This window comes from Castor canadensis, chromosome 15, assembly GCF_047511655.1.
Source record: "Castor canadensis chromosome 15, mCasCan1.hap1v2, whole genome shotgun sequence".
In the NCBI taxonomy this organism is placed as follows: domain Eukaryota; kingdom Metazoa; phylum Chordata; class Mammalia; order Rodentia; family Castoridae; genus Castor; species Castor canadensis.
The window spans coordinates 97,800,188-97,828,128 of record NC_133400.1 but is presented as its reverse complement, the minus strand read 5'-3'; the positions used below and the strand labels follow the sequence as shown (position 1 = coordinate 97,828,128).

General features: G+C 45.0%; 1 protein-coding gene across 1 annotated transcript in view; it reads left to right on the top strand.

Moving 5' to 3' along the window:
- The first annotated feature begins 5,980 nt into the window (after window positions 1–5,980).
- Window positions 5,981–27,941, top strand: part of Actn2 (actinin alpha 2) — a 62,176-nt gene continuing 40,215 nt past the window's right edge. The window contains exon 1 of the mRNA XM_020157476.2: window positions 5,981–6,262. Coding sequence (XP_020013065.2) covers window positions 6,137–6,262 — 126 coding nt within the window. The 5' untranslated portion in view covers window positions 5,981–6,136. The remainder of the gene's footprint in view (window positions 6,263–27,941) is intronic.

Here is a 27,941-nt window from a genome sequence, read left to right as displayed (position 1 = left end):
CTTCCACCCACCCACACTTTTCCCTTTTCTAGAATCCCAAATTAAATACCCCTACCTAGAAACCAAACTCAAATCCTCCAAGTCTACCCCAGGCATCGCCTGTATAAGACAGTTGGCCCAAAAGGATGTCTGTGGATGGACAAACTTCACCCTGTGTGTCGTCCCACCTCCCCATATCCAGAGGGGTGACAGTGCTCTCCTGGGGCTGCCTTGGCTGGGTCTGGTCCAGCAGGGACAAGGTCTCTTCCCTGAAGATTCAAGATGGCAAAAAGTGGCCAATAAGACTGTCAAGTCTAGAGGGAGAGAGGGAGCCCAAAAGCGTTGCTCAGTGGAGGCAGATACTAAGAGATGGAGTGAAAAACCAACGTGTGGAAGAAACAACAACCTTGTGGCCTGAGAAACTGAGAGGAGACCACCAGGAATGCCCGACATAGCTCTGCTGTCACCTGTGTGCTCACTGAGCGACATGCTAAGTAAAGAATGTGCCAGTCTAAATGGCCCTCTGTTAGCACAGACTTTGGAATGTCACTATTGAGCAGATGGACTTCTGATACTGTTTGGCTTTTGAAATTTGGGGAAGACTCTTATTGATCCCTAATTTTCCCCTTGCCCCTCCCACATTCACACAAAAGTCACTAGTCAAAAAGTTCAGTCAACATTGTTGAGACAATGCCACCATGGAGCGACACAGAAAGATAGCTGAGGCACAGCGCTACATTAAAAAAGGAAGCCCCACAATCGTCCAATCTTACTTAAATTTTACAAAAGTAATATTTATGTGTGAATACGCATAGAAAAATTCTGAAAGGGTTCTCAAGTCTTGATTGTTTGCAGAGTGAGAGGAAAGCATTGCGTTTGAAATGTACTTTATGAAACACAAACAAACTGGAACGTCTGAGCACCCTAATAGTGGGACTGTGCCCCACCCACCTGTGTTTTTTCACTTTGTAAAGGGGCTCTGAGCCTCCAGGCAACTCAGGAAAATCACAAACATCAAGAGAAAAGAGCAGGTGGGTTGTCACAGGAATGAGTGTTGAAAAGGTCAAGGATTGCCTGTTGTCTGAAGTCTGTTCTTAACAGTAAGTAACAATAATTGGGTTGAATTTTATCTTTTGTTGCTTTACCCACGCTGCTTTCTAGTTCCGTGAAAAAAGACCTAGGTGTCTTGACGGTGAGTTCAATAGAAGCGAACGTGGGCAGATGAAAAGTCAAGTACAAACTTAAATGCCAGTATATGTGATGTTCCCACGTGTTATATAATATTTTGTTGGCCTGACTGGCAGAAACACAGCTGGAGCAATAAATGTTACCATTCGTTATAAACGTAACTTGTTCTGTATGAAAAAAACAAATAGTTCAAAATTGCAGGAAGTAAACAGCGGTCCCTCGTCTTTCCACCCCCTACCTATGCCCCATGCTTTGTTGAACAGTTTGGAATGTTTTCTTCCAAGTACAAGCATGTTAGATGGCTGATTTTCTAACACAAAACAAGTCACCTTTGAATTTGCCTCTAGTCTAAGCCATAGATGTCACACAGCTGTTCCACAGCCTTGCACGTGGACATCCGTCGTATCTGTAGGGTAGATTTAAAAAGCAGAATGTCTGGGTCAAAGGGTACAAATTTTCCTTCTTTCTTTTCTTGGTTGCACTGGGGTTTGAACTCAGGACCTTCCACTTGATAGGCAGGCTCTGTACCTCTTGAGCATGCCTCCTGCCCTTCAATTAAAATTTTTGATTGATAGTAACAAATGCTGTACAAAAAGATTGCGAGGAAATCACATCTTATAAACATTATTTATACATGCAGGGGTATATTTGGCAAAAAAAAAAATTAGTAAGAAGGCAGCCTGGCATAGCTGTTGAATGAATGGGTTTTGTACAGATCCCCTTGGTCCTTGAGCTGTGTGAGCTTAGACATGTTACATAACTACTCTGACTTACTTTCCTTCATTTTTTAAAGTGGGAATCACAGCTCCTCCCTCCTCGGTGTGAGCTTCCCACTTCCTCCTCATTTTTGTTCCCTCTGGGCCCCTGGCCTATTGGACGGTGTTCCCACATTCGGGTTGGGGCTTCTGATGCACATGCCAATCCTCTCTGAAACTCACTCAAACACGCATCCAGCAGTGGCTTTACTGATTTTCTAGGCATCCCTGCATCCAGTCTAGTGGGCAAGCAAGATAACCATCATACCAACTATTAAAGTTGATGATGATAGGCAAATGACTTAGTCTCTGCAAATCACAGTAGCTTCATGTGTAAGTGGGTGAATATACTCACTGCAAACACAAGTGTACTGTGATATTGAATCAGTTAACATCCAAATCATCCTCCAAGGCACCTGGCAATATATGTTAGCTATGCTGACTTAGTTCTGAGAATCAATTACGGCAGGACATGGTGGCAGACTTCTGTAATCCCAGCTATGTGAGCGGCGGAGATGAGAGGATAGGGTCTGAAGCCACTCAAGGCAAAAACATGCGTCCCTACATGAAAAATAAGCTCAAGTCAAAAGGGCTGGGGATGTGGCTCAAGTGGTAGAGCACTCGATTAGCCAGCACAGGGCCCTGAGTTCAAATCCCAGTACCTCAAAAAAAATTATGGACATCTGTCAGACACCATTTAAATACACACACACACACACACAAGGGAAATGACACACAGTGTTGATAGGCAGCATTCGTTAGTCACATATATCAAAGGCTTTTGGAATATGGAGGTGAGTCCCTTCTGGCTGAAATTACGAGGAGTCGTGTTAGAGGAGAAGGCCTTTCAGAGCTCCAAACAGAGGCAGAACTTTAAACACTGGATTTTGTAAGACACACGGGAAGAACCACCATCTGTGGACGCTGAGCTAGTCCAAATTGTTTGGGCAACAGAGAAACACGCTTGATTTTAAACAGCTTTGTGGAGATATAACTGGCATAGAATGAACTGTGCATGTGTAAAATGTACAATTTGTTAAGTTTTGATATATGCACACACCTGCGAAATCATCACTGCGATCAAGGGAATGCCTGTGTCTGTCACCCCCAAAGTTTTCGTAATGTTTTTTTCCTGTCTCCTCCCAAACCCTCCAAGTTCCCAGGCAAACCACCACTCTGTTGTCAGTATGTATAGATTAGCTTGCACATAGAGTCTCTCTTACCACTTGAGCCACTCCATCAGCCCACATAGAGAGAGAGACTCTCTCTCTCTCTCTTTCTCTCTCTGCCTCTCATGTTCTGTAAATATTGGTCACCTAGTTCTTCCAGATGGAATCTTTCTTACTATGTCTTCAAGTTCACTCTTTTCTTATGCAATGTTTAGTCTGTTGTTCAACACATTTAATGTATTTTTAATTTCAGAAGTTATCGTTTCCATCTGAAGATATTCAACTGGAGTCTTTAAAAATATCTTCTGTGTCTCCCCTTAGCATGTCCAATCTCTGCTCCAGCTTCTTAAGCATATGGAATGCCAAGAAAATGGTACTGTTCATGCTTGCTTCTCTTTTCTGCCCATTCTTTCATCTATGTCAATTTTGGGTCAGTTTTGGTTAATTGTTTTTCATTATGGATCATACCCTCCTGCTTTTTTTACACAGTTGGCAATATCTGATAGATGAAATATTTTTGAAGAAATTTCTGCAAGAATTACAGCTTTTATCTTGAGCAGTGCTAAATGTTTTATGCTCCTCTAGACATTTGAAGCTTTGTTTAACAACATGGTTAAGTTACTTATAAACAGTCTGATCCTTTCAGGTTTTTCTTTTGAGGCTTTTCAGGCAGGACCAGTATAACATTAAATCAAGAACTGATTTCTGCCGGGCACTGGTGGCTCATGCCTGTAATCCTAACTACTCAGGAGGCAGAGATCAGCAGGATGGCAGTTCAAGGCCAGCCCAGGCAAATAGTTCACAAGAACTATCTGGAAAACCCCATCACAATAAAGGGCTGGCAGAGTGGCTCAAGATGTAGGCCCTGAGTTCAAACCCCAGTACTGAAAAAAAAAAAATTTCCTCCTGTTTCTGAGTCCTCTGGTGCTCTGTGGATTATGTGGTTTTTCACTCTGACCAATTGAAGAAGGCACTATATTCTTGACCTTTTATGAGCTCCAATGGTCATTCTTTCTGGTCCCTTTGGGTGCTTCTTTCCTTGGCCTTCAGGTATTCTTTTTCTCCCATGCATTCACTGATCAGATTCCAAGGACCCTCACAGATCTCCAGGATTCTCTCTCCTTGCAAACTATAGTGGTTTTGAGACTATAGTTATCCCCCCTCCAGTTTAGGAAGACCACTGAATTGTGCCTGGATTCCTCCTTACTGCAACACATCTTGAAAACTCTCTGGCTGTAAGTGGGGCCACCTTAGTCCCCTCTTAGGGATCATCTTCCTTCCTTGCTGTGACAAAAATCAGAAACCTTTGTTTTATGTGTTTATTCACTCAGGGTTTAGTTATTTCAGATAGGATGATAAATTTGGTGCTGCAGCAGCCTCATCTGGAATCTGAGGTCTCCATGGTTCATTTTGCAATTGGTGACTATTCTCTAAGTTAAAATTTATTGATAAACTTTTTTGTTTTTTTGCGGTACTAGGGCTTGAACTCAGGGTCTTCATCTTGAGCCATTCCACCAGCCCTATTTTTGTGATAGTTTTTTTTTTTCAAGATAGGGTCTCACAAACTATTTGCCCGGGCTGGCTTTGAACTGCGATTCTCCTGATCTCTGCCTCCTGAATAGCTGGGATTATAGTGAGCCACCAGCGCTTGACTAAAATTTACTGATAAACTTGTTCAGAGAGTGATTTTAACCCAAAATATAAGCTTGTAAATTTAAATCCAAGCACATTCAACTCAGTTACTTTTCAGGGATACCTGAACAAGTGTTCGAGCACCTACGTGTAGATAGACTTGAATTTGCTGAGAACTGCACTTGTGAACAAAACAAAATCCGTGCCCACCTGAAGTTCACATCCTGGTCAGAATGTTCTTAAAAATGTTAACACAATGTATTTGTTAACTGTCCAAGTCTTTCTGCAGAAGGCCCAAAACAATCAAGGCAAAACTTCTACGGAACATAATGCAAGGCATACTCTCATTTCGAAACATGCCAACAAACTGGTCTCCCGGACCACAAACATCCTGTAGCATCTGTTGGGGACTTTTGTTCAAGTCAGCTCGCCTGTGCAGCCGCGTGCCCAATGTGGCATCTGCTTTACATCAGATTGCTTTAACATTTCAGCCTGACGTCCTAAGGGTCCTCATTTTGCTTCCTTCGGCGGCATACCTCACGGGGAACAGCTAAGCAGCCCCTCAGGGATGCAAGAGCTTAAGTGCAACAGACAAGGGGAGATGGAAATGTAAGGTGAAGCTGGCTGCTTGGGCTCCATTGTCAGTTCTCTTAAATTTATGGCTGGCAGGTGAGCGCTGCCACTTTCTGAGTTTGGCTAGGTTCCTGATATTTTTATAGGGTCCGTCCAAGTACTTTGCCTGGCCTTAATTCCTCTAGGGGAGGGCAGGGAGAAAACAAAGGGGTTCTGTAGCTTTTAAACTTTACTCCTTAGGGTCGTCTATGTGGCAGGGGGGTTGGGAAGAGAGAGATTGATTTTCAGTGAACATGTGGAGATAAATGGAAAACGTGAATATGCAAATGATATTTGGAAAGCCTGGAAGCGCAGCGGGGTGGTGTGACGAGGGTGTGACAGATGTCCCTTCCCTGGCTCACTCACACCCCACCTCCCAGCTCGTCGCCCTGGTCGCCGCAGCTAGCCAGAAGGGAGCGGGGGTGGGTAGGACGTGAGTCCAGCCGTCTCACAGCCTCGGTGACTCCCTGCGACCCCGGAGCGCGGCGCCACCGCGGTGGGGACAGCGGGGACCGCGGAGTGGGGAGCCCCAGCCAGGCGCACGTGCTCAGGGCGGGGCGGGGGCGGGGCCGGGCGACGGGGGGCGGGGCGGGGGCGGGGCGGGGCGGGGCTGGCGGCACGTGACGCGCCCCGGGCTATTAAGCCGCGCGCAGCTGCTCGCACCGCGAGCTGGTGCTTCGCCCGAGACCCAGCGCCCAGCGTGCAGCCCCTGAGGAGCCGCGCGAAGGTCACCCGCCCGCAGCCACCTCGCCGTCCGTCCATCCGTCCATCCGTCCGTCCACGCCCCGGCCACCCAGCAGCATGAACCAGATAGAGCCCGGCGTGCAGTACAACTACGTCTACGACGAGGATGAGTACATGATCCAGGAGGAGGAGTGGGACCGCGACCTGCTCCTGGACCCGGCCTGGGAGAAACAGCAGAGGAAGGTCAGCAGGGCCCCGGCCGCGTGTCTGTGTCCCGGTCCCCGCGGGGCTCCGGGGCGGGGGCATCACCGGCCCTGCTGAGTGCTGACTGGTGGAGGTGGTGTCTTGTCCTGTGTCCTCGCAGCTCCGTGTCCCATCAGGAAGGAGAACATGGCCAGGGCCAGTTAGGACGCTGGACCTCTGTGTGGGGTGTGAGTGTGCAAATAACAAACATCAGAGGTGCAAAACGAAAACTGTGGAAGGATTTTATTGCCCTGTGTGTTTCTGTTTCTCATATCAACCTGTGTTAGACCAGAATCTCAGAGTCCCAGGTTGGCTCCTGACCCCTAGAGTCTGTGACCTTGGCTGCAGAGTTGGGGACAGCCCTGTCTGTCCATTTGTCTCTTAGCCCACCTCTTCCCAAATCACGGAGGTCCAGTGAACATCAGCTCCATTCCAACTTTCACAGGGCTATCCCCCAGAGAGCCATCGAAAGTCACTAAGTGTTTTGGGCTCCTTAGAGAAGCTGCTGTGGGACACTAGACATTCACCGGTAAAGTAATAATTCTTTCACACCCTATTTATAGTTCATTGAGGTAAGCGCACAGGGACGAAGGACTCAAGCTTCCAAGGGCTCCCTCCCCATCCCAGTTGGCGCTCTCTGGGGCCTGATGGAACATTCCACCATCTCAAGTCTTCTTGATCCTGGCTAGAACAAAATAGGAGGTGCTCACCAGGAGGCTAAGTTCTGTCTCTATTTGGGCACAGAGGCTGGAAGTCAGGCGTGGCAACTGAGACTGGCCATCCCAACCTTAGGATGACACTGTGTTCATGGCAAAAGTCAAACGCCCTGTGCTTTCTCTTCCTGTTTTTCTGGGCATGGGGCAAGGTGGATTTTCCTTCTGAGAGCCTTTTAAGTGAAAATCTGTGTTGGTCATAGAGTGTGTGGGCATCTGTAGCTGCCACTATTGTAGTATTTGGTGAATGAGTGTATGAGGGTAGAAAGCAGTCATGGCCCATACTTCTCTAACAGTACTAGCTAGAAGGAGAGATGTCTTATATTTGGAAAGTTATCAAATAGCCAAGCACTATTTTTATATCAGAATTTGTCTTGTCTCCTCTCTGTGAAAATACCATTTACCATTACCATTTTTTTTAAAGCTCTAACTTAGCTACATTTAAGTCTTCACCTTAGTTTCTTAAAGCTGTCACCATCCCTGCCTTTCTTGAAAACCAGACATTGGGCTGGATAAATAGAAGTTGAGTCTATAGGAAAAACAACTCTAAACCTTCTACAATTTTTGAAGTGCTTTTAAAGTTTTCCCAACAAGTTTGATGATTGAATTTTTCATGGATTTAAGGAACAATCTAGTTCCCATGTCTTTGTTTCAAAGATTGCAATTTTCTCATGAGGAACAGTAAAATAGCTAAGGAATGGGATGGATAGTTTGCCCATCAGTTTTGAAAGTAATAGTCTGAACCCAGAGGATTCTGTAAATTTTTTATAAAGTAGAGTACAACAGCAGACTATATTTGGTTTTTAATGGCCACATGGACATGTTTTCTGCCATATTTAATTTTTTAATGTATTTGCAGTGTTTTTGGAAATGGTGGCGTTGCAAGTTTTTTTAGGGTTGGGATTCCTGTGTGATGTATTTTAATAATTGTATAGGGCTTAAAGTAAAGCATATTATTTAAAAAAATGCGTTCCGACCCTAGTATAAATTAATGCTGAAAAGTTTAAAGTGAGATTCATATTTTTCTTAAGCTAGATGAGATGTTGTAGATGCTGGGGGGAAAAGGCCTAGGCTCCTTTAGGACACAGAACTGAGCAGAGCCAAAAAGGACTGTCTTTCCACTTTTGGTATAGAACCTGCTCCAGTCAGTGAGGCGTGTGGAGCCTTGAGCTCTGTGCAGTGGGGCAGTGGCCTCTATTTCTGTCCTGTGAGGCACTGTTGGAACTGGGCGAGGAGGAGATGCCATTGTTTCTATTGTGGGCCACCTTCTCTGCACTTGCCATTTCAGTGATATGCTGGGTATGCGATCTGTCAACAGATGCTGGTGGCACTTGATGACGTCGGTGGTGCTCTAATGGATGCAGGGCCTAATAATACCCACAGTTCAGAGGCTCAGGGACTGTGGTAATCCTTGCCCCCTGCTGCGGAATGCCTTGCCACAGAAGGCCTTGGGAAAAGAGTAGGGCTTCATAAAAGGTCATCCAGAAGATGTGGAACTTGGTGCGAGTCTCTGCAGGCATGTCAGAGGGCCCACCTTATCTTGTAGGGGTGGGTAGTTCATGGGGTAGGACTATTTATATGGCCTGCGTAGAAGATTGTGTTTCACCTCACGCAACTCAGGGAAAGGAGAAAATCGCTTTCAGTGTTGTATGTACATGATGGCAGAGGATCAGGCTCATGCATGGACTTAGAGAACCTTTTACCAGACAGCACACAGTTTAGGGACATTAGTTGAAGGTAACTTGGGAAGTAACAGGAGGCTGTTGAAATGTCTAGCACATCAGCGTCTAGAACCAGTCTTTCCCTGGATTAAGGAACACATTCACGCCTTTACCTCCAGGGAGCTTGGGTAAGAGGAAACTTGTCAGAACAACAGTGCTGACTGTGTGCACTGTCCCCAAAAGCACAGTTCTTAACCATGAGAGGCTAGGGCAGACCTTTAAGCAAAAGAGATACCTGTTTCCATCCCTAAATGGTCTTTACATCCTTAGTCTATGCATGGCTCCATAGCCGATAAACTTTCTAAGTGCTCTGACAGTTTTTCACAGTCTCTACAGAGGCTCAAGGTCTCTGCACTCTTCCAAGCTTAGATGGCCCATTTGTCCTTGGGGTCCTGGCTAATGTGTGGCATGTGAAACCAGGCAGCCTGGAATGAGGACTGTGGGAGCAGTTGCTCAAGTGTGGAGATTATGCTGAGAACCAGGGACTCTGCAGACTGTCTCTCCAGTGTTCTGGGGACAGCTGCCTGTTAAGGGAACAAGTTGAGGCTCAGATTCAGGAGTCCTGGGTTTTGTGGGTCGGCTTTGTTTCACAGCAGTTGAGTCCCTAAACCTTTGGAGTGGCATGGAGATGAAATCCTGTCTTTCTTACCTCGCAGGGTTTTGTCTGGCTCAAATGGTTAAACTGATTTATGCTGAAGGGGCTTTATGTGGCCTGTAAATATTGTTATCCTTGGGCAGTGATACTGGTTAATTTTAGCCATCAGTAGAATGATAAGCATCACTGCACTTGGACTTGGGAGGGAGAATGAAGCACAAATGAGGTCCTTGGTGACTCTGATGTACTTTTTTTTCTACTGTGGTAACATATATAACATAAAATTTGCTACTTTAACCATTTTAAGTGCATTGTCAGTGGCATTATTAATGTTATCATGACAACTATCACCACCACCCGTCTCCAGAACGCCTCCAGTATCTGGAACCGAAACCTGTGTACCCATTACACACTTGCTTTACGTTCCGTCCTCCCCTAATTTTAAGAGTTACATACTTGAATGTTTTAGAATACAAAAAATTGTTTAATATTAAATTCTGGAAGCTCATATAAAGAATAGAAAGGCTCAGATGTCAAGTAAGGAGAATCATTGTGGGTCGAGAATAACGAGGAAAGAGTTTACCAAGTTCAGTGGCATAGTTACTTACTATTGGCTGAGCAGACAGGGGAGAGAAACAGCCTTCTTGGATACAGAGCTAGTGTGGGTTGTGGGCTGTGTGCTTTTTGGGTGAGGAGGGAAGGAGTGATCAGTGGATACCTAGCCCTTTGGCATGACAGTGTGGCCTCATGTTCAGTATTTCACAGGACCCTTCCTGCCCTCACGCCCCTTAGAGAGATGGGGGAGCACGTTCAGAGGAAGTCTGTAGAGGGAGAGAGAAACTAAGGCAGCCATGCCAGCACTTGGGTCCCTGGAAGCCTAGCTCTGCATTCTGGATTGTTTGCTGCTTATGACTTGTTCAAGGAAGTGTGTGAACAGAGAGGTTTCGTGCGGCTGAAGTCTAATAGAGAGAAAACAGGAGTACCTTACCAAGGCTTGGGTACCAGGGTGAGTGTGGACTCCATTCTCCAGGCAGCACAGAGCTTCAGAGGTGTTTGAGCTGGGAAGATCCAAACTTGCAGTAGCTTACTGTTTTGGGATTGGTCCAAGTGGAAGGGTCTGAGGCTGGGGGACCTGGATGGAAGTTTATCAAGGGACCACATGGAAATAATGCTGAGAATTTGAATAAGGAGGCTAATGGGTGCAGTGGCAAGGAAGGCATCCGTTTGAGCATGAGGGGAAGGGATGAAAGAACGCCGTATATCCCGTAACCACATGTCCGTCCACGGAAGGCTGGTGCATAAATCCAGTCGTGCAGATGCGATCCTCCCATTAGAGCTCCTGGGCTAAAATAAAACCTAAGACAGTGGTGTAGACAAGCAGCGAACATTGAATGCGGAGCATCTGTTTCTCCTCTGGATGGGAAGCTACATATTTACGTCATCATCAGTGCAAGGAATGAGTGACCCTGCTGTCCTGTGTCTGCAAGGGAGGCCTGGGGCTTCAGATAGCCTTTTCTGGCCAGTGATAGTTCTTCCTGAGCAGAAGGGTAAAGGCAGAATGTCGTGGGAGCCCTAAGAAAACTCTACCGTCACCTGATGAACTGTTGTTATAAATATGGATCTCGTTTGCCCTGTAGGATCACAGGTGCAGAGTTCTAAGGTACAAAAATCACTTTGTCCTTACATCCTGTCCTGGGTACTAGGGTGTGTCCTGGGGTCTGCCCTGTGCTTTCAGTCAGATTCACCAAATAAGAAACGTGAGCCTAAAATAAGATTTTCCATACGCGTGGGAGGAGGACTAGAACTCTTAGCTGGGAACCTTAATTAACCAGCCTGGGGAAGCTGTCACAGAGCCCGCAGTTGGTGGCTGCAGCTGGGAGACACCTACAGACAAGTGCCTGCTGGAGTGGGGGGGGCTGGCGACACAGAGGAGTTGGTACAGAATCTGAATCCCTTGGAGGACAGTCAGAACTCTGCGCCGTTTCCCTGGGAACAGAACTGATACTTCCAGAAAGAACAGAAGCAAAGACTAGGGGGAAAGCTTGCTAAGTGCTATGCTAGACAAAATTGAAAGGAAGGAAAAATCTGAAGTGCAAGAATTTGACCTTTCTAGAGAAGTCTCGGGAAAGTTCTTTGTACAAACAGGTATCTGAGCCCAGGCTTCTAGACACACAGGCTACACACCCTATGCAATTTTCTAGATCAGAAAGTAGGTATTTTCACTGGCAGTTTTCAGGAGCAAAATACACACAGACACGAGCATGGCTATTCATTCCTTTATTTATTTGGCAGTCATTTATTATGGTCTTTTAAGAGGCCGGGGAGGCCAGGCTCCCTGCCTTTACAGCCTAGTTGGACAGAGGGAAAAGGTCCCTAAGAAGCATAGAGGACCCTCCTCCCCCAGTTCAGCCTGTTGGGCAGGAGGAGGTAGAATGTTTTCCTAAGCACCCCTTCTGCAGGAAGCACCCCTTCCCTGTCAGGAAGAACGGAAACTTCTTCCCAGGTACCCAACCAGAGACCTAGAAGTACCCTTGGCAAGGCCCTCTCTCCCACACAGTGGCAACCAGTGCACAACTGCCACGACCCTCTGGAACCCCCTTCACGCTTTCTGCATTCCCTGCCAAGGTCAGGGTGGGGGGGGGGTCTCTTGTCACCCTTCCTGGGATCATGCTGTTTTCAGCCTTTCCTCCATGATTCTGGCAAGAATCATCTTGGCAAGACACAAGCCTGGTGGAGGTACCTGGGTCCTCACTGCCTCCAGGAGAGAGTTCAGCCCACTTACACTGGTTTCTGAGGCCAGGATGGTGTCATCCCTGACTGCTATTCCATTCCCCTGTAGGTACAATGCTCTTAAAAATGTTTTCTTCAGTATAATAGAATTCTCTGACTTGGTTCTTAAGATAGAGTTCAAAGACAAGCTGCTCATTTAAAAAAAATGGAATGTTGGAGCTTTTAGAATTGGGAAAAAAAAAGATCCATGCAGATTTATTTAAATCATGATAAAATGTGTCAATATCTTTATTCAAAAAGTTCTGGTAACCTAAATTTGATTTGTAATGACTCTTTTTTTTTCTAGATTGGAAACTTTCACCCCCTTAAAGAAAATTCCAGATTGCTTTATGATTCAAAAAAGTTAAATTTGAATTTGTATTTTTTATGGAAACCATGGAAAAAATTTTGAAGATGTGGCGTGCCTCGCAGTAGTAGAATTGGAAAACGGAGACTAAATACAAATGATTGTGTTGAACAGATGTGACCCTGGGGCAGAGAGGGCACAAGCCATATCGTACATGCCATGTCCTGGACTTCAGAGTTAGCAGGACTGTGATTTGTCCTGTTTCATTTATTTTGCCAGGGGTCAGTGTGTTAGTTATAGTCTCTACAAATCACTGTACATTGCAAATAGATTCTTCTTGGTGTCCATTAGAATTTTTTTTGTTAAAACGCATGCTAGCTTGGAAGAGACTTGTTGTTTTAGTGATTGTGAGAACCAAATAGACAAATAGGCAAACATGAGATTGTTTTACACAAAGTAGCAATATATAATATGAAGCCGTGTCTGAGTTTTGTGCAGATAATTGAGATTGCAAAGGCAAATCAAGAAATCCTACCTTTGAGAGTCCTGAGGAATCTTTAGGTTACTTCATGATAGCCAAAGAAGATATGAAAATACAATTGTTTAGAAGGTCTCATTGTTCTTTATTAAGACTTTGAGATGTTTGGCATGCATTGCTGTATGAAATTGTCAATGCTGACTGTTTTGATCTTCCCCATTGCAATTTCTTATGATTCAATTCAATGAAACCACTTTGTCACTATTGTCTCTCCATATTCAAGGTCTTTGACCAATATCACAAAATAGGCCCTAGAACTGAATTCTAATCACATCTAGTCTTATCTCTAGTGCCTTTAGTGTTAATTGGGGGAAGCAAGGGGAATGCTGGCTTTTTGGAAGTTAAAAAATGTGGGATTTGGATTGAGGGCTTGGAATCTAGTTGGAAGTACCCAAGAGGAAGGTCAAAGTCAGAGATTTAAGTAAAGGAGTTATTTGTGGAAGGGGAGGGGAAACTGGAAAGAGGACTTATGGGGGGCACCAGAATGAGCTAAGAATTAAGGACTCTGGAGGAAGTGACAACGTTCACTGAATGTGGAAGCCTTGCTTCTCTGGATGAAAACACACATGTATTAGTCAACTTGGAAACACTTGTACTGTCAAGATGTCTGATTTTCTTTCTGGAGAAATCTCACCTTGGTAATACATTGGACCTTGGCCAGTCAGCCTTAATCTGGCATTTGAGTTGGTTTAGTCACTGGAACAGAAACCCAGGGCTCTGGCACTGTAGAATGGGATGTCTTTTAGCTCATGAGACAACTTACATTTTCAAAGGAAGTGAAAGCTGTAAGGAATTATTTATGGTCTGTGCCATAAATCCTTCTGCTCTGAGAATGGCCAGCAAGAGGCTTCACTGAGGAAGACTTCATTGAGTGTTTGTAAGGATTATTGACAAGATGGAATTCATTTCATCTTAACGTAAAAAGTATAAAGTTAAACTCCAATATAGTTTTTTTTATTTTATCATTTATAAACTTAAGAAATGAAATGATTATTGTACTCATTTACACATTTTGTTTTAAGGTTTTAACAATGTAGTTATTTGGTGTATTGGAGAATATCTGTCATGAAAATGGTAAATGATGTATACAGAAATATAATCAGCTCAGAGATTCACCAATGGAGACTAATGTTTTTTTAATTTGGAACCAAACACATTTTTTGAAGCGAGGCAGGAGTCTGTGGGAGAGAGTTTTTTAGTTGGAAAAACACAAACCGTGTGTTTTTACACATTATAGATTGTAATATTTCTATCCTATTAGTGAAAGTTTATGAAGCATGAGTTTGTTGATTATTTATTGAATACTCTGGCTTTTTTCTTAGCGTGTGATAGCTGTACAGGAGTACATTGTGACATTTACATATGTGCTCACAACGTATCTTTATTAGATTCACTCATTCCATCTTCTTTATTCCCCTCTGTCCCCCTTCCTAGAACAATTTCAGCAGTTTTCGTTGTTCTATTTTCATACAGGAACATGAAGTTTGTCCCCCATATCGCCCTCCTTCACCTTTTTCTTATGGCCTCTCTCCTCCCACTACTACCCATCCCTGGACAAGACCTGTTTTGTCTTCCTATCCTTTGGTTTTTGAAGTGTATACTGGGGACATACTCAAGTGGTAGAAAGACTGTCTAGCAAGCCCAAGACCCTGAGTTCCAATCCAAGTACTGCCAAAAAAAAGAGAATTATCTCTGTATACTGACTGATACTTTGTCCTTTTAAAAATAGTTTTACTATGTTTTTAATTAGCATGCATTAATGATATGAGGGGTTTCATTGTAATAATTCCACACATGCATACAATGTACTTTGAACAAGATCACCCTGTTAGATTCCCACCGCCACCCCACCCCCACCCCACTCCTCTCTCTTCAGTGTTTGGTGGGTTCATTATGGTGTCTCCATATTACTTTGGCCTTTTATGTTACATCTTGGAGCAGAAGATTTTTTTCCCCCTCAATTCCAGAATTAAAAAAAATCCCAATCTAACAGTAAAAGTGATTCTTTAATGTATGAATTTTTGCCAGTGGATTTAAAAAAGGTATGTGTGGGAAGGGATTTTGGCATGTCATTCCTGGTATCCCAAACTTTTCACTATATAAAGCCGAGAAGCAACTGTTGCTGAGTGTTTCCAGGTGCTATTCTAGCCGTTTGTGTTACTTGCTGGTTACAGTAACCAGAGATGGGCATTGCTTGGCTGCATTTTTTTAGCCAGGGATGTTAAATAACTTACCCAACTGTGAGTATGGGGAAGTGGTAACTGCACACAGAATTTTGTCTAAATTACGCAGATACAGTTCTAGTTCGCAGTTGACGTTTTCTAGAAGCGTGTAGATGGTAGTTATTTGACTGCATATTGTGATCTGTAAGTATGAGAGTGAATTTCAGACCCAGGCTGCTAGACTCTCGGGCCAGGCTTTTCACCACTGAACTTGTGCCGAGTTTGTTGCCTTCTGCTTACATTCATAACCAACAACGCGGGGCAGAAGCCTGGGATGCGGTCTGCCTGATTTTCCACTGAGCAGACACCTGCTGCCTCTGTGGACTAGCCTTTGGGTCTGAATTTTAATTTCTAAACTTGTGAACTAGGAGCGTCTGATGAGAATAAAAACTCTGAATCTGAGTGCAGCACTATGGGTTGCTTTGTCCCAAAGAAATGCTGATGTGGGAGGCAGAGCCCACGGGAACAGCCAGCTGGCCTCTCAGGGCACAGCGAGGGATCACTGCTGTGTGCCTGGCTCAGTCTGGAAGAAGCCTGAGTCCCTGAGCCTTCTCCCTCTGAGAAGCAGAAGGTGGGACTTGGAGACACAGCAGTGGCCCTGGCCAGGCACTGAGATCACAGCTCTCCAGGGATTGGGTCTGACACACTGGGAAGTGACAGTACCGAGAACTCACTTCACATTGAAATAAATCTTGCTGCTTTTTCCCCATTTATTTCATCTCTCATTGTGGAGATTTTCAAACATCTACCAAAGCAGAGGGAATGTAGTCTGGCTCTCCACACCCAGCTGGCTGAGGAGTTTCAGGGGCTCAGATTCTAAAACAGAGAGGAGTCTTTGTAGTTAACGAGCGCCTTCTAGGAAGGAAACTAGGTCAGGTGCTACTTGTTGCCCATTCCTCGAGTCCCCTGTCATCCACAGGGCCTCTTGCTTCCTTCTGCCCTTGTCATCCACCATCTGTACATCACCCCGAGCCCCCAAATTCTAATAATTCCTCGTGCCCTTGCCATTTTATATTTTATTCCTGAAAGATAGTCTCCAGGTATCACCAAGGGTATTTAATTTGTTTGTTTGTTTGCTTAGTTCTAATTTTTGGAGTTCTGGCATTTGAACCCAGGGTCTTGTGTCTGCTCGGCAAGTGCTCTACCACTCAAGCCACACTTCTAGCCCTCTGGTTTGTAGTTTTGTTTTTGAGACATGGTCTTGCTAACTGTCCTATAACTCAAGATCCTCCTCCTGTGTCTGCCTCCTGAGTAACTGGAATTATAGGTGTCTACCGCCACGTCCAGCACCAAGGTCATTGTAAGGTGACCTTTTTGAGACAGTAACCCTGTTGTCTAATTTCGGTGAATTTCAGGCTCGGAAGAGGACAGAGCTGCGCAAAGACAGCACATTGGCAGAGGCCAGGCCCTTTCTGCATCCTACAGGTCTGGGGGTCAGCCCATAGCGCCAGGATGTGCCAGTGTATCCGTGTGGTTAGGATGCATGCTGTGGGAAAGGACTCACTCTCTCCTGCTGCAAACTGATCCTATAAACCCACCTGACCTCAGCATCTCTGACTGCTGCTGTTCCTGTTTTGAGCAGTGAACTTGAGTTGGAGGCAAGAACAATATTTGAGGATGCTGAATTTGATACTTGTGTGTCTTTATTTCTTCTACCCTCTCCGGAGTAGAAGAAGGAGACAGGCAGACATTGCTTAAAAGGTTTTTAAGGGCCTGTCTTGCCAAGACTATTTTTGGAGATTTTATTGCCATCAGAGCCACCCTCACCTTCTTGGATTTGTGTTCCTAGGGTTGCCCCAGGGAAGGGCTGGGGGCTGCATACCAGTGGCAGTTCTGGGCCAGCTCTTTCTTTACAAGATTGCTTCTTAGCTTTACAGATGAGAGATTGTGTAAGAAGTAGCACAATAGCGCGTGACCTTGGGCAGGGCACTTCACCTCTTCGGGTCCTATCAATGAGATGGGATAATGGAGGGTGGAGTACATTTAGAGGCTCGGTGACCCAGCATCCAGGTTTTGGGACAATGCAAGCATGTGGCTGTTGTCCCATAGAATTTGTAACTAACTCCTCCTTTGACTCTCAGAAGTGGCCCAGTTTAGACTATGAAGCGTGGCCTCTCTGTTCCAAGGAGTCACACAAGGTGACCTCTCAGAAGGTCAGAATAATGCTCATAGCTAAGAAATGTGTCCATGAGGTCGTAATGTATTTCCCCACAGTACAGGTCTGTTTCTGAACTTTAAAAAATGTGAACCTGTGACTGGAAGCATGACTCCGTTGGTTTGCTCTGAATTCAGACCCCAAACGCAAAGGTGGACATCGGCCAAGTGTGATTTCCAGTACTTTGACAGCTGTAGCACTTGGAGTTGAGTAACTTCTGGATCTCCTAGTTCATGAATCCTTTAGATGACGGAGCCCTGCAGACAGCTGTGGGTGGTGAGTCCGCGGATGAGGAGCACAGGGTCACCTACCCTGCTGGGGGCCGGCTGGCCCTCTGAAATGTGTGTCCCTGTAATCCTGTTGGTATTTTATAGGGTATTTATGTGATTTCATAAATATCATATATGCCTACACTTCAGACAACTTGATATTAATTTATGCCTGCTATTAAGGATTTTTATTTTGTGTATGTATGTGTATATATATTGTGCATGTATTTTTACTTTGTATATATGAAAAACTAAGGGTTAAATGTTATTTAAATATCTGAACCAGTTACCAAAGCCAAGTCTCTAGGTTTGTTCTGACAATTTAAGCCTTTTCTCAAAATTGTAAGAATTTCTTTTTCTCTTCTCTTTTTTGTCAGTGCTGGGGTTTGAACTCATGCCTTCCCACCTGCTAGGCAAGCTGTGTGCCACTTGCTCCCCCCGCCCCAGCCCTTTTTTACTTTAGTTAATTTTTGGATAGTGTCTCAAATTTTTGCCCCAGACTGGTCCCAGATCTCAATCCTCCACTTAGCTAGATGATTACGGCATGCACCATCACACCTGGCTCCCATAGGAATTGGTTTCTAAGTTCAGACTCTTGAAGACCTGGGGTGAAGTGGGGATGAGTGTATTTACTGTGTGGTAAAATTGAATTCACTGAGGCATTTCCTTGTTTCCCTAATGACACACTCATGGGGCCATCACTGCTCCTGTCCTTTAAGGACTTGGTCAGGAAGCAGGAAAAACTGTCCCAAATGCCTGGTGTGTGACAGTGGCCTCTGTTGCTGGAACTGGCACCTGGGTAACTGAGTAAGAAGAACTCCAAGGCGTTTCTCTTCTGCACTCCCAGACGGTGTGTACTCCTTCATAAGTTGTCTTAGTATGATGTCGAAATAGGGGTTTTCATGGAAACTGAACAAAGATCTTGAAGTAGCACCTCATTGCGTGATGTACTTCAGAAAGGTAAGGGTGCTGGATTAAGTCCAGTTTCATAGCCCTCACGCCCAGTTACAAATACGGAGGACCAATGCAGTAAAGCTCGAGAGCAGAACAACCGATAGCCAGGAAGGGAAAGAAAAGAGGTTGTGAATATAAGGGAATAAATTGTTCATAATTTCTGGAATTACTTTTTGTCCTTCTTTTTTGTGATGATGGGGATCAACCCAGGGTTTCATGCATGCTAGGCAAGCATTTTACACCTGCACAGCACCCCAGCTCCTAAATTACTTCTTTTTTTGAGACAGGGTCTCACTATGTAGCCCAAGCTGGCTTCAGGCTCTCAATCCTTTTGCCTCATCCTCCCAAGTGCTGGGATTACAGGTGAGCACCACTGTGCCCAGCTTCAAATTACTTTTAAGATTTATTTTTTGGTGGTACTGGGGTTTGAACTCGGGGCTTCACGCTTGCTAGGCAGGTGCTGTACCACTTGAGCCACTCCACCAGCCCATTAAGATCTATTTCGAAACAACTGCATAAGGAAAAACTTAAAATTCACAAGAGAGAGAAGCAGAGTTAACATTTAGTCATGGCACCATGGAGTGCTTTGCGCTGTGACACAGCAGCATGTGTTTATGTGTGTACCGTAATACGTGTAATTATCTGAAACAACTCAGGGTGTGCCCGTGAATGCTCTGCAGGCAGAGAGAGCCGTCTTGATGGGGAACCCCAGCCTGGTTGCCTCCAGCATGGAGTCGGCAGGAACCTTCTCCATATGTTAACGGGAGTCCCCCATCTGTAGGGAAAGCTGTCATCATACCTGGCTGAAGCGTGGGACAATAATGCAGAGAATCCTCCTAAATGAATGCTGTCTTCCCTCTGTGTAGGCAGGCATTTATTTGGGTCCCTGAAAATAGTAACAGTATGGTGAACTTGAATTAGGGAATATTTATTTTATTGCCTGTGTGGTGCAAGCTGCTTCCCCATTGCTGGATGGGGAAACATCAGTGTATTTTGCTTTAAGCTTGAATCCGCCCTCTAGAAGAGGCACAGTGCGTGTAGCTGTTGCCTCGAACTGAGCAACAGGTGGGTATGGCCTGTCACAGAGTCACATGTTCTGCTTCATCCCCCAGGCTCCGAGGGAACAAGTTGTTTTCAGAATCATAGCTGAGGATCAGTCATATGGAGGGCTGGTTGTTGGGAGCCTTAACTTGGGTGTTTATGAGAAAGTCCCCAGAGGAATTCTCCACGTACTGTGTGCCAGCTTGGGGGAGGCAGGTGTGACCCCACAGAACCCCCAGCTAGTGGCTAAGTTAGGCCCCTGGCTCCGTGTGACTTTAAGCCTGGATGGCCAGGTCCTAATAGCTTTCATGTGGTTCTTTGAGCTTATTCCTTTTTTTTTTTTTTTTAACCTTTTAGATAAAAAATGACTTAGACTTTGATTCTGAAGATATTTGGTTTGGTGAGTTTAACATGTGCTTCTAGCCCTAAAATAGTTGGGGAAGGAGCTGCATATTTCTCCTCTTCACTCTCTTGAATTTAACAGTTACAATGGTGAGGGGAGGTTTTCACTAAGACCATTTACGGGCCTCCTTTGGAAGAGAGTATGCTACATTAGTTCCTTTGATAATTAACATTTTGGTTTGAGAAGCTTAAAACATCCTTTGGCATTAAGTCGAGCTAGCTTACATTGCATACTAGCGTCAGGATCCAGCTCAGAAGTGTTCCACGTCTTTGTTAGGCTGCGTTAGGCTGCATAACACTCACGTGAGGATTGCAGAGGCAGAGGTGAGAATTGCAGCTGGATAAGAACGAGGAGAGTGAGTACGAAGGCTTCCTGCAAGTGGCAATAGTGTTTGTAGGACACTTCTTGAGCAGGCTGGAAATGAACAGATGGAAATAGTTTCACCTCCTGATAAATGTAAGATCTTTATGAAACAGAAAAAAAATGCTGAATAATTGAACCCAAATCCAGTGTTAATTATAGTATGGTGGTCAGTATTGGAGGGACATGGGGACATGTATTATTTTGTTTTCTTTCAGGGCCTTATGCCTGGTTGGCAAGCATTCTACTGAGCTATGTCCCCAATCCCAGTGTATTGGGTTTTAAATGGAGGATTTGACATGGAAAAAGAATGTAGTAAGCCTTGACTTAGGACAGTTGTTGGTGTCACCTACTGTAATTTAGGATCACAAAGCAGCAGACTTTGGGTAATTCTGTGTGTCATTCTCGGGTATTAATTACTATTTACCTTCCTTGGAATCAATAAAATTTAGATTGGAGTAGCTTATCTGAATGTTGACCTCCTTTTTAGGACAAGGAATCTTAAGTAGTGAGACAGTTTGAAAGCGTAGTCACCACTGTCACACCGATAGGAAGGTGAAGACTTGTTACAGGTGTTCCTGGACTCACCAGAGAGAAGACTGGTGAGGCCTTGCGGTCGATGAGAATAGCATCCCCCGAGTAGAGACATTTGTACATCAGAAACAGTGCTGTGAGCGTCCAACAGAGGCAAGGGTTTCGGGGGTGGGGAGGGGAGGGCTCTCTGTCTACTGGACCACGTTCATCTGAATGCCTCCAGACATGACTTGTCCTTGCCATGGGTTGTCTGCGTCTCACAGAAGCGCAGAGAAGGGGGTGTGGGCTATGCACTGTTCCCACTGAAGCACAGTTCTTTCCTGATAAAACGTTGCCTTATCAGCCATTTCCCCTGTCCACACTCCATGGCTGCAATTCGTGCCTTCCTTTCTGGAAGTTTTGGGGAAGATTCCACATATCAAAGAGGCTGTTCCTCAAACCAAAATTAGTCTGGGAGAGCCTTGGCTTTGTTGAAAAACCTGAAGTACATTTTTAAACTTACTGTATGGCCTTAGAGCTTAGGACCTACCTCTCTGTATCCCAAACTGCACCTGGATTAAATGGAAGATCATCTCATGAGCCTGGCAGTTGAAGCTCAAAGCTTGTGGTTCAGAATTTGTGATTAAAACCAGGCCTGGATAAGACTGTCTTTTCAAGTGTTGGGGGAGCCATCTTTAACCTGCCCACTTAAAGTGTCATCCATTAGCTGGATTCTATTTTTAGACATCCTTTCCAGTGAGGTTGCCTGTTATTTTTGCAAGGTAGCTCTCTCTCTCTCTCCCTCTCTCTCTTTCTTTCTTTCTCTCTTTGGCAAGCTTACAGAGTCTTTCTTAACATTTAAGGGTTCTGCAGTTAAGTCTGACATGATAATAATAATTTTTAAAAACCTAGAACTTGAACAGGTACACGTTTTTAGCTTCTTGGTCTTTTTTTTTTTTTTTAAATCTTTTTGGTTAAAAAAAAAATCTGATTGCTATCCTTTTGGTTAGCAGGAGAAAGACAAGTAAAGTCTTACTCAGTAGTTGAATGCTGCTTTGTTCTAAGGACTGTCCAGACACAAAAGTCCCTGCCCTTCTGTGTTGTCACATTCACCAGCATATCCTAGAATGTTTGGTGATGGTAGTGGTGGGGCTTCAGAACTCTTGAGGTACTTGTGGACGCTCCTACTGTGCAATTTGAGATCAGTAGCTATCCTGAGACAGTGGATAGAAAGAAATCCAGAGTCCCCCTTGGAGACAGAGTTTGTTGGAATTAACCAACAGAAAAGCCTGTCTCTTTTTGCCCCCTTACCTCGTCTTTAGGAAATTAAATCTATTCTTGGAACTCAAGTTAGAAGCAGCCTTTTTTTCCTGTCAAAGTTCAGTTCACTATGACTGAGATTGCCACGGTTTGAACTTTGACATATTCAGAACTGGACCAGATATTTGTTGTGTGTGTGTAAATGTTGATGCTCCCACTGGGGGCTGGGAAATCTGCGGGATGTGGAGGTGAAAGCGGTAGCAGTAGAGGCTACCGTGTTCAGTTTGGGTCTGGAGTTCCTAATGTGTGTACACGCAAGCCAGTAGAAGCCTGGGCACCAGCTCTGAGTCTTCTTTGTGCACTGAGATGTGATGGGATTTGCCTTTTCCAAGAGTTAATGTCAAGGGTCTATACACCTGGTGTGTTACGCCCAAGTCCTGATTCACATGTAGCCCAGTGGTTTAACTGTCCCTTAGTGATAAGGAGCTGGGCACCAGTGGTTCACGCCTATAATCCTAGCTACTCAGGAGGCAGTGATCAGAAGGATCTCTGTTTGAGGACAACCCCGGGCAAATAGTTCACCAGACCCTATCTTGAAAAAAAACCCAACACAAAAAAGGGCTGGAGGAGTGGCTCAAGTGGTAGAGTTCCTGCCTAGCAAGCAGGAGTCCCTGAGTTCAAACACCAGTACCACCAGTTAAAGAAAAAAAAAAAGTACTTTTTCCTCCTCTCAGCAGAAGCTGATGTTCAGAACACCTTCTACCCAGAGGAAGTGAGAATATGCTAATGACATTCTCTGCTCTCTGAGCAGGGGTGTCAGTACTTGTGATAAATCTGGAACCCAGGAGAGGCTGGCAGCAATCTGGATTCTTGGATCACAGACCTTCTTGTGTCCTTTTTGGTCTGTGTGGCCACATCTGTCACTGAGCAACACTGTGTTTACCTTTAGTTAGGAAGGCAGAGTTTCTCCTGTGCTCAAACAGGCTTAAATCTGGTTAGAGGTTATGTTTATTTTCTGAGCGATCTTGTCCTACCTGAGCAGAATTGTAGAATTACTTAATTCTCTTTTAGTGTAAAGCCCCAAATGCCTCCAGTCTCTTTGAGTCGCCATTGGCCATTGCTGTTCTTTTGTGCTTTTATGCCATTTCTATTTACAAAATATTTTCCTGCTTCTTATAATCTACCATACTTTGCAGCAAACTGGTTAATTAGGTAAAGAAAGATGAGCCGACTCACCCATTCAGGAAGCTACACTGGCCACAAAGCCTGGCTGCCCACTGGAGGGCCGCTGTGTCCAGGAACGAGCTGGTGTGTACAGTGTTATCCAACAGGCTCTGGTGACTCAGCACAGATTTGTTTTATTTTATTTTATTGTTTTTGCATTCACTTACATATGTATACATTATTCACCTCCCCCTCCCCTGGCTCCGGGTCAGGATCTGTTCCTCCTTCTTGTTCTCCAATTTTGCAGAAGAAAAAACATAAAATATAATAGAAAAATACAGTGTTTTTGCTAGTTTGAGATAAAGATAGCTATCTAGGAAGATTCCTAGTATTGTTACCATGCACTTGTGTATTGCAACCCGCATTGGTTCATCTCTACCAGACCTCTCCACTACTTCCTGGTCACCTTCCCATAGTGGCCTCTGCCAGTTTAAGATTACTTTATTCAGTCCTCTACAAGGAGTACATCAACCATGTTCAAATTTTAGTTTTCCTTTCCTTTTCCTATTCCTCCTGTGCACGGTCTCCCCTTAGCGTGTGACCCATGTCCAATGATATTACTGCATTTGTTTTAGGGCTGTAATCCACATATGAGGGAGAACAGGTGATTTTTGGCCTTCTGAGCCTGGCTAACTTCACTTAAGATGATGTTCTCCAGTTCCATCCATTTACTTGAGAATGACAAGACTTCATTCTTCTTTGTGGCTGAGTAAAATTCCATTGTGTATACATACCACATTTTCTAAATCCATTCGTCAGTGGTGGGACATCTTGGCTGTTTCCATAACTTGGCTATTGTGAATAGTGCTGCAATAAACATGGGTGTGCAGGTGCCTTTGTTGTAACCTAATTCACATTCCTTCAGGTATATCCCCAGGAGTGGGACTGCTGGATCATATGGCAGATCTATTTATTTTTTTTTTAAGAAGCCTCCATATTGTTTTCCAGAGTGGTTGTACTAGCTTACATTCCCACCAGCAGTGTGTGAGGGTTCCTTTTTCCCCACATCCTCACCACCAACATTTGTTGTTGGGCGTGTTCTTGATGCTAGCCATTCTCACAGGAGCAAGGTGGAATCCTAGTGTGGTTTTGATTTTCAGCAGACATTTGTGGGCAGAGAACAAAAGGGCGGCTGCTCTGTAGTTGTAGAAGTTATGGGAACATCAGGACCCCAAATGGACCTCAAGACATTCTGGCAATTGATTGCAGTCAGCTGGGGTCAGTGCTGATGCTCTTGGATTTGCAAACTCTGCTTTGCTTAGATTTTAAAGATTTTGTATGGACAATTGAAAGGTGTACCTGGGCACTTGGTGACATTTGAAATTTTGGAGTTTTTTCAATTAGATCATTGTTCAGTTTTTATTATGGTGAAAGGTTGGTTCATGAGTGGCTGCTGGGTCCACAGACCTCTTGAATGTTCGAGCAAATGCCAGCAGAAACACTTTTCTACATGTTTTCCAAGGTGGCTGAGTGTCTGGAATTTGAAACTGTTGGCTTCTTGTGTGGCTGTGGTCGCACATTGGTTGGGGCTGGTGCTAGAGCAGTGATGATGATCTTTTAGTATCTGTTGTTCCTCGTGTGGCTGGGGGTGTGTGGCTCTGTCATGCACTGAGCAGTTCTGCTTTCTCCAGCCATGTGGGTGAAAAGGGCTTCTGTCCCCCTCACAGGGCCAGAAGTTAGGCCATTTCTCCGGGAGACTGGAGTTTCCTCTCTCGAAGCCATGGCTCAAGACAGCTCTCCTTCAGAGAAGCATCTCTGAGCTTCCTGCTCCATCGCCACCAAAGATTCTAGATACGTGTGGCTCCCTAGAGCTCCCTTCTTTTGCAGTGTTTATAATGAACCACGAAGGTGATCAGAAGTGGTCTTGGCAATTTAGGACTTTATGAAGTAGAAGATACTATTAAAGCAATTGATACAAATAGAAAAGTAAATGAAACAGTTTAAGTCAGCTTAGTAGAATTGTGGGTCTCAGTCGTTTTATGTGTGAGGGCGTGCAGAACCTCCTGCCAGGTAGTGCTGCTGGCCTACTTCTGTATTTCTTCTTCTATTGGTAACCGTTTTGAACTACTTTGTAATGCTGACCATGGCAATGACTGTCCCTTTTTGATAGCTGGGAAAACATCAGGACACGAAGGACAAATAATTGCATGGCATCACAGAAATAGACTTTGAGTTCTGAGCCAAGACTGCAGGCTAGACTGGACTCCCGCCTGTCCTCCCTGTCTCCTCTCAGGCACTTGGGTGTCCTGTCCCTAGGCCGGAATCAGTACCAGGGCAGGCTTAGAACCCACAGAGCAGACTTCTTGGCTCCTGAGGAAAGGAAATGACGCACAGCCTCAACATCACCAAACGCTGACAGCTGCACGGGCCGTTTTGACTTGCCTGTTGGTGCTGTCTCATAATTAGTGGGTGACAGGGCCTGTCTCCCCTCCTCTCACCTTTGGGCTGCAGACCCCAGTTCATTTCATTTAGAAGAGCACTTCAGAAAATGTGATCTGAAATGTGTATCATATGCAATCGTTATTAAAGAAGAAATTGAAAATTATGGATGTGTTGCCAGAAATTTCATTGGTGGACATAAAATGGTGAATACTGGACAGCTAGTCTTACCAGAGCTGACAGCCTTGTTGTCAAAAGAAGAAGTAACTGAAAGATGAAACACACCCAGTCCAAGAGTCATATCAGGCTGATCATCATTGATCTTTTTGTCCTCATCTGTGTCCCCAGGTAATAATCTCGTCCAGGTAGAATTGTGCACACGTGATCAAAGAGGAACGCAAATAATGACAGATGTAACGCATTTCTCGTAACACCCTGTGGCATAGGTGGACTCCAGCAGGTACAGTTAATCTAACAAGAAACCACGTGCACACAGGCAGCAGCGGAGTCGCGCACATTGACCTCACCCAGTGCAGGACGCGAGCACTTTGGCCACTGGGCACACGGGCTGATTGTGCTGTTGTGTAACTTCCCTCTGAGAAAGGCAGGAGTCTTGCAGCTCCCCTGGACTAAGGTCTTTGCTCATATGTCCTGTGTGAAAGATGGAAGGTCCTTCCCTGCCATTGAGGGGTGTTTTTCTCAGTCACTATGTTTGGGAGTTGAGGAGTATTTCTGGATGTCAAGGAGATGATCAGGAGGAACATGCCAGCAGAGGCAGAGGTGCTTGCTAACACACGTTTTTCAGCCTCATCCAATGAAAGCAGACTACCGCCAGACCGCCAGGCACCGGGAACATGGGCTAGCGTCAGGCCTTGCTCTTGTGCTTGCTGGGCTTGGAGGGCTTTATCTGCCCTGGATGGGAGGGGGAGGCCAGTGTGCCTTCCGACTGCCATCCTGGCCAGTGGCTCAGGCCTGTGATGCCTGTGTTTAGGACACATTCTAGTGTTTCCTCCACTTGTCTAAGGAACGTCTGCCTCACTGTGACTTCAACGCTCCCTAAGCCTTGCCTTGGCTTCTTTGGAGGGGATAGGGACTAGAAACGTACATCTCTTTTCTTGGGGAGAAAGATAGCTCCCATCTTGGTCCTTTTTGTGTGGCTTTGAGACCATTTTCACCTGCCCATTTTTCGAGATGCTAGAAGCATTTGCGTTTATCACGAGGTGCAGAGGAAGGGGCTAGAGAGGTAGGGGAAGGTTCAAGGTGGAAGTTGGGAGGGTGTTGGAGGGCCTCACGCATGCCTGGGCAGCTTCTGGCTTGACCTGGGGGAGGGGAGACTCTGGCCTCTTCTCCATGGTCTGTGTCTGCTTCATAAGCACCAGCTCCCTGTGAAAGGACAGCAGGCTTGAGAGCCTGGTTCAAACCAAGGAGCCTGGCCTAAAATCACAGGGCCCTACCTCCACCGTCCCAGGTCAGTCCCACGGAGAGAAGTTTTGTTACTGTTGTTTTTGTCTCCAGGATCCGAAGGTGGGAAGTACATAGAACAGTCTCCCTGGGCCCAGGGCCATGGTAATTAAAACTATAAGTAGAATGAAAATGAAACATTCCTATAAAGCTTCAAATCCCTTTTCAGAGTGCAGGGCCTCCTTGTAAGCAATTGTCACAGAGCTGTCAGGGTCCTCTCTCTGCGGTTAAATTGGTTGGTCACCACCTTTAGTGCAGTCATGAATACGGAAGCTTCATTAGAGTCAACTCAGCCAAAAAGAACTGACCTTCTAGGAGTCACTTCTTGTCTGGATTTGCAGAACTGAGTAATTAGCTCTGATAAATTACTTCCACTGTTGGTAGACCTGTGAAAAGGTAGAATTAGACAGACTTTCATGGCCTTCCATAGTGGAACTCCGGAAGCAGGTGTTTATTTCTTTTTTTTGTTGTTGTTGTTGCAATACTGGGGCTTGAACTCAGGGCCTACACCTTGAGCCACTCCACCAGCCCTTTTTTTGTGAAGGGTTTTTTCGAGATAGGGTCTTGAGAACTATTTCCCAGGCTGCTTTGAACCACGATCCTCCTGATCTCTGCTTCCTGAGTAGCTGGGATTACAGGTGTGAGCCACCTGTGCTCAGATAGAAGCATCTTTGGGGTTATCTCTAGAAAGCTTCTGATACTTTTACTATGATGAGACTTAAGTAATAAGATAACAAGGTAGAGTGACTTGTGCCAGCAATATTTGCTCTTTTTTTTTTTTTTTTTTGGAGGTAC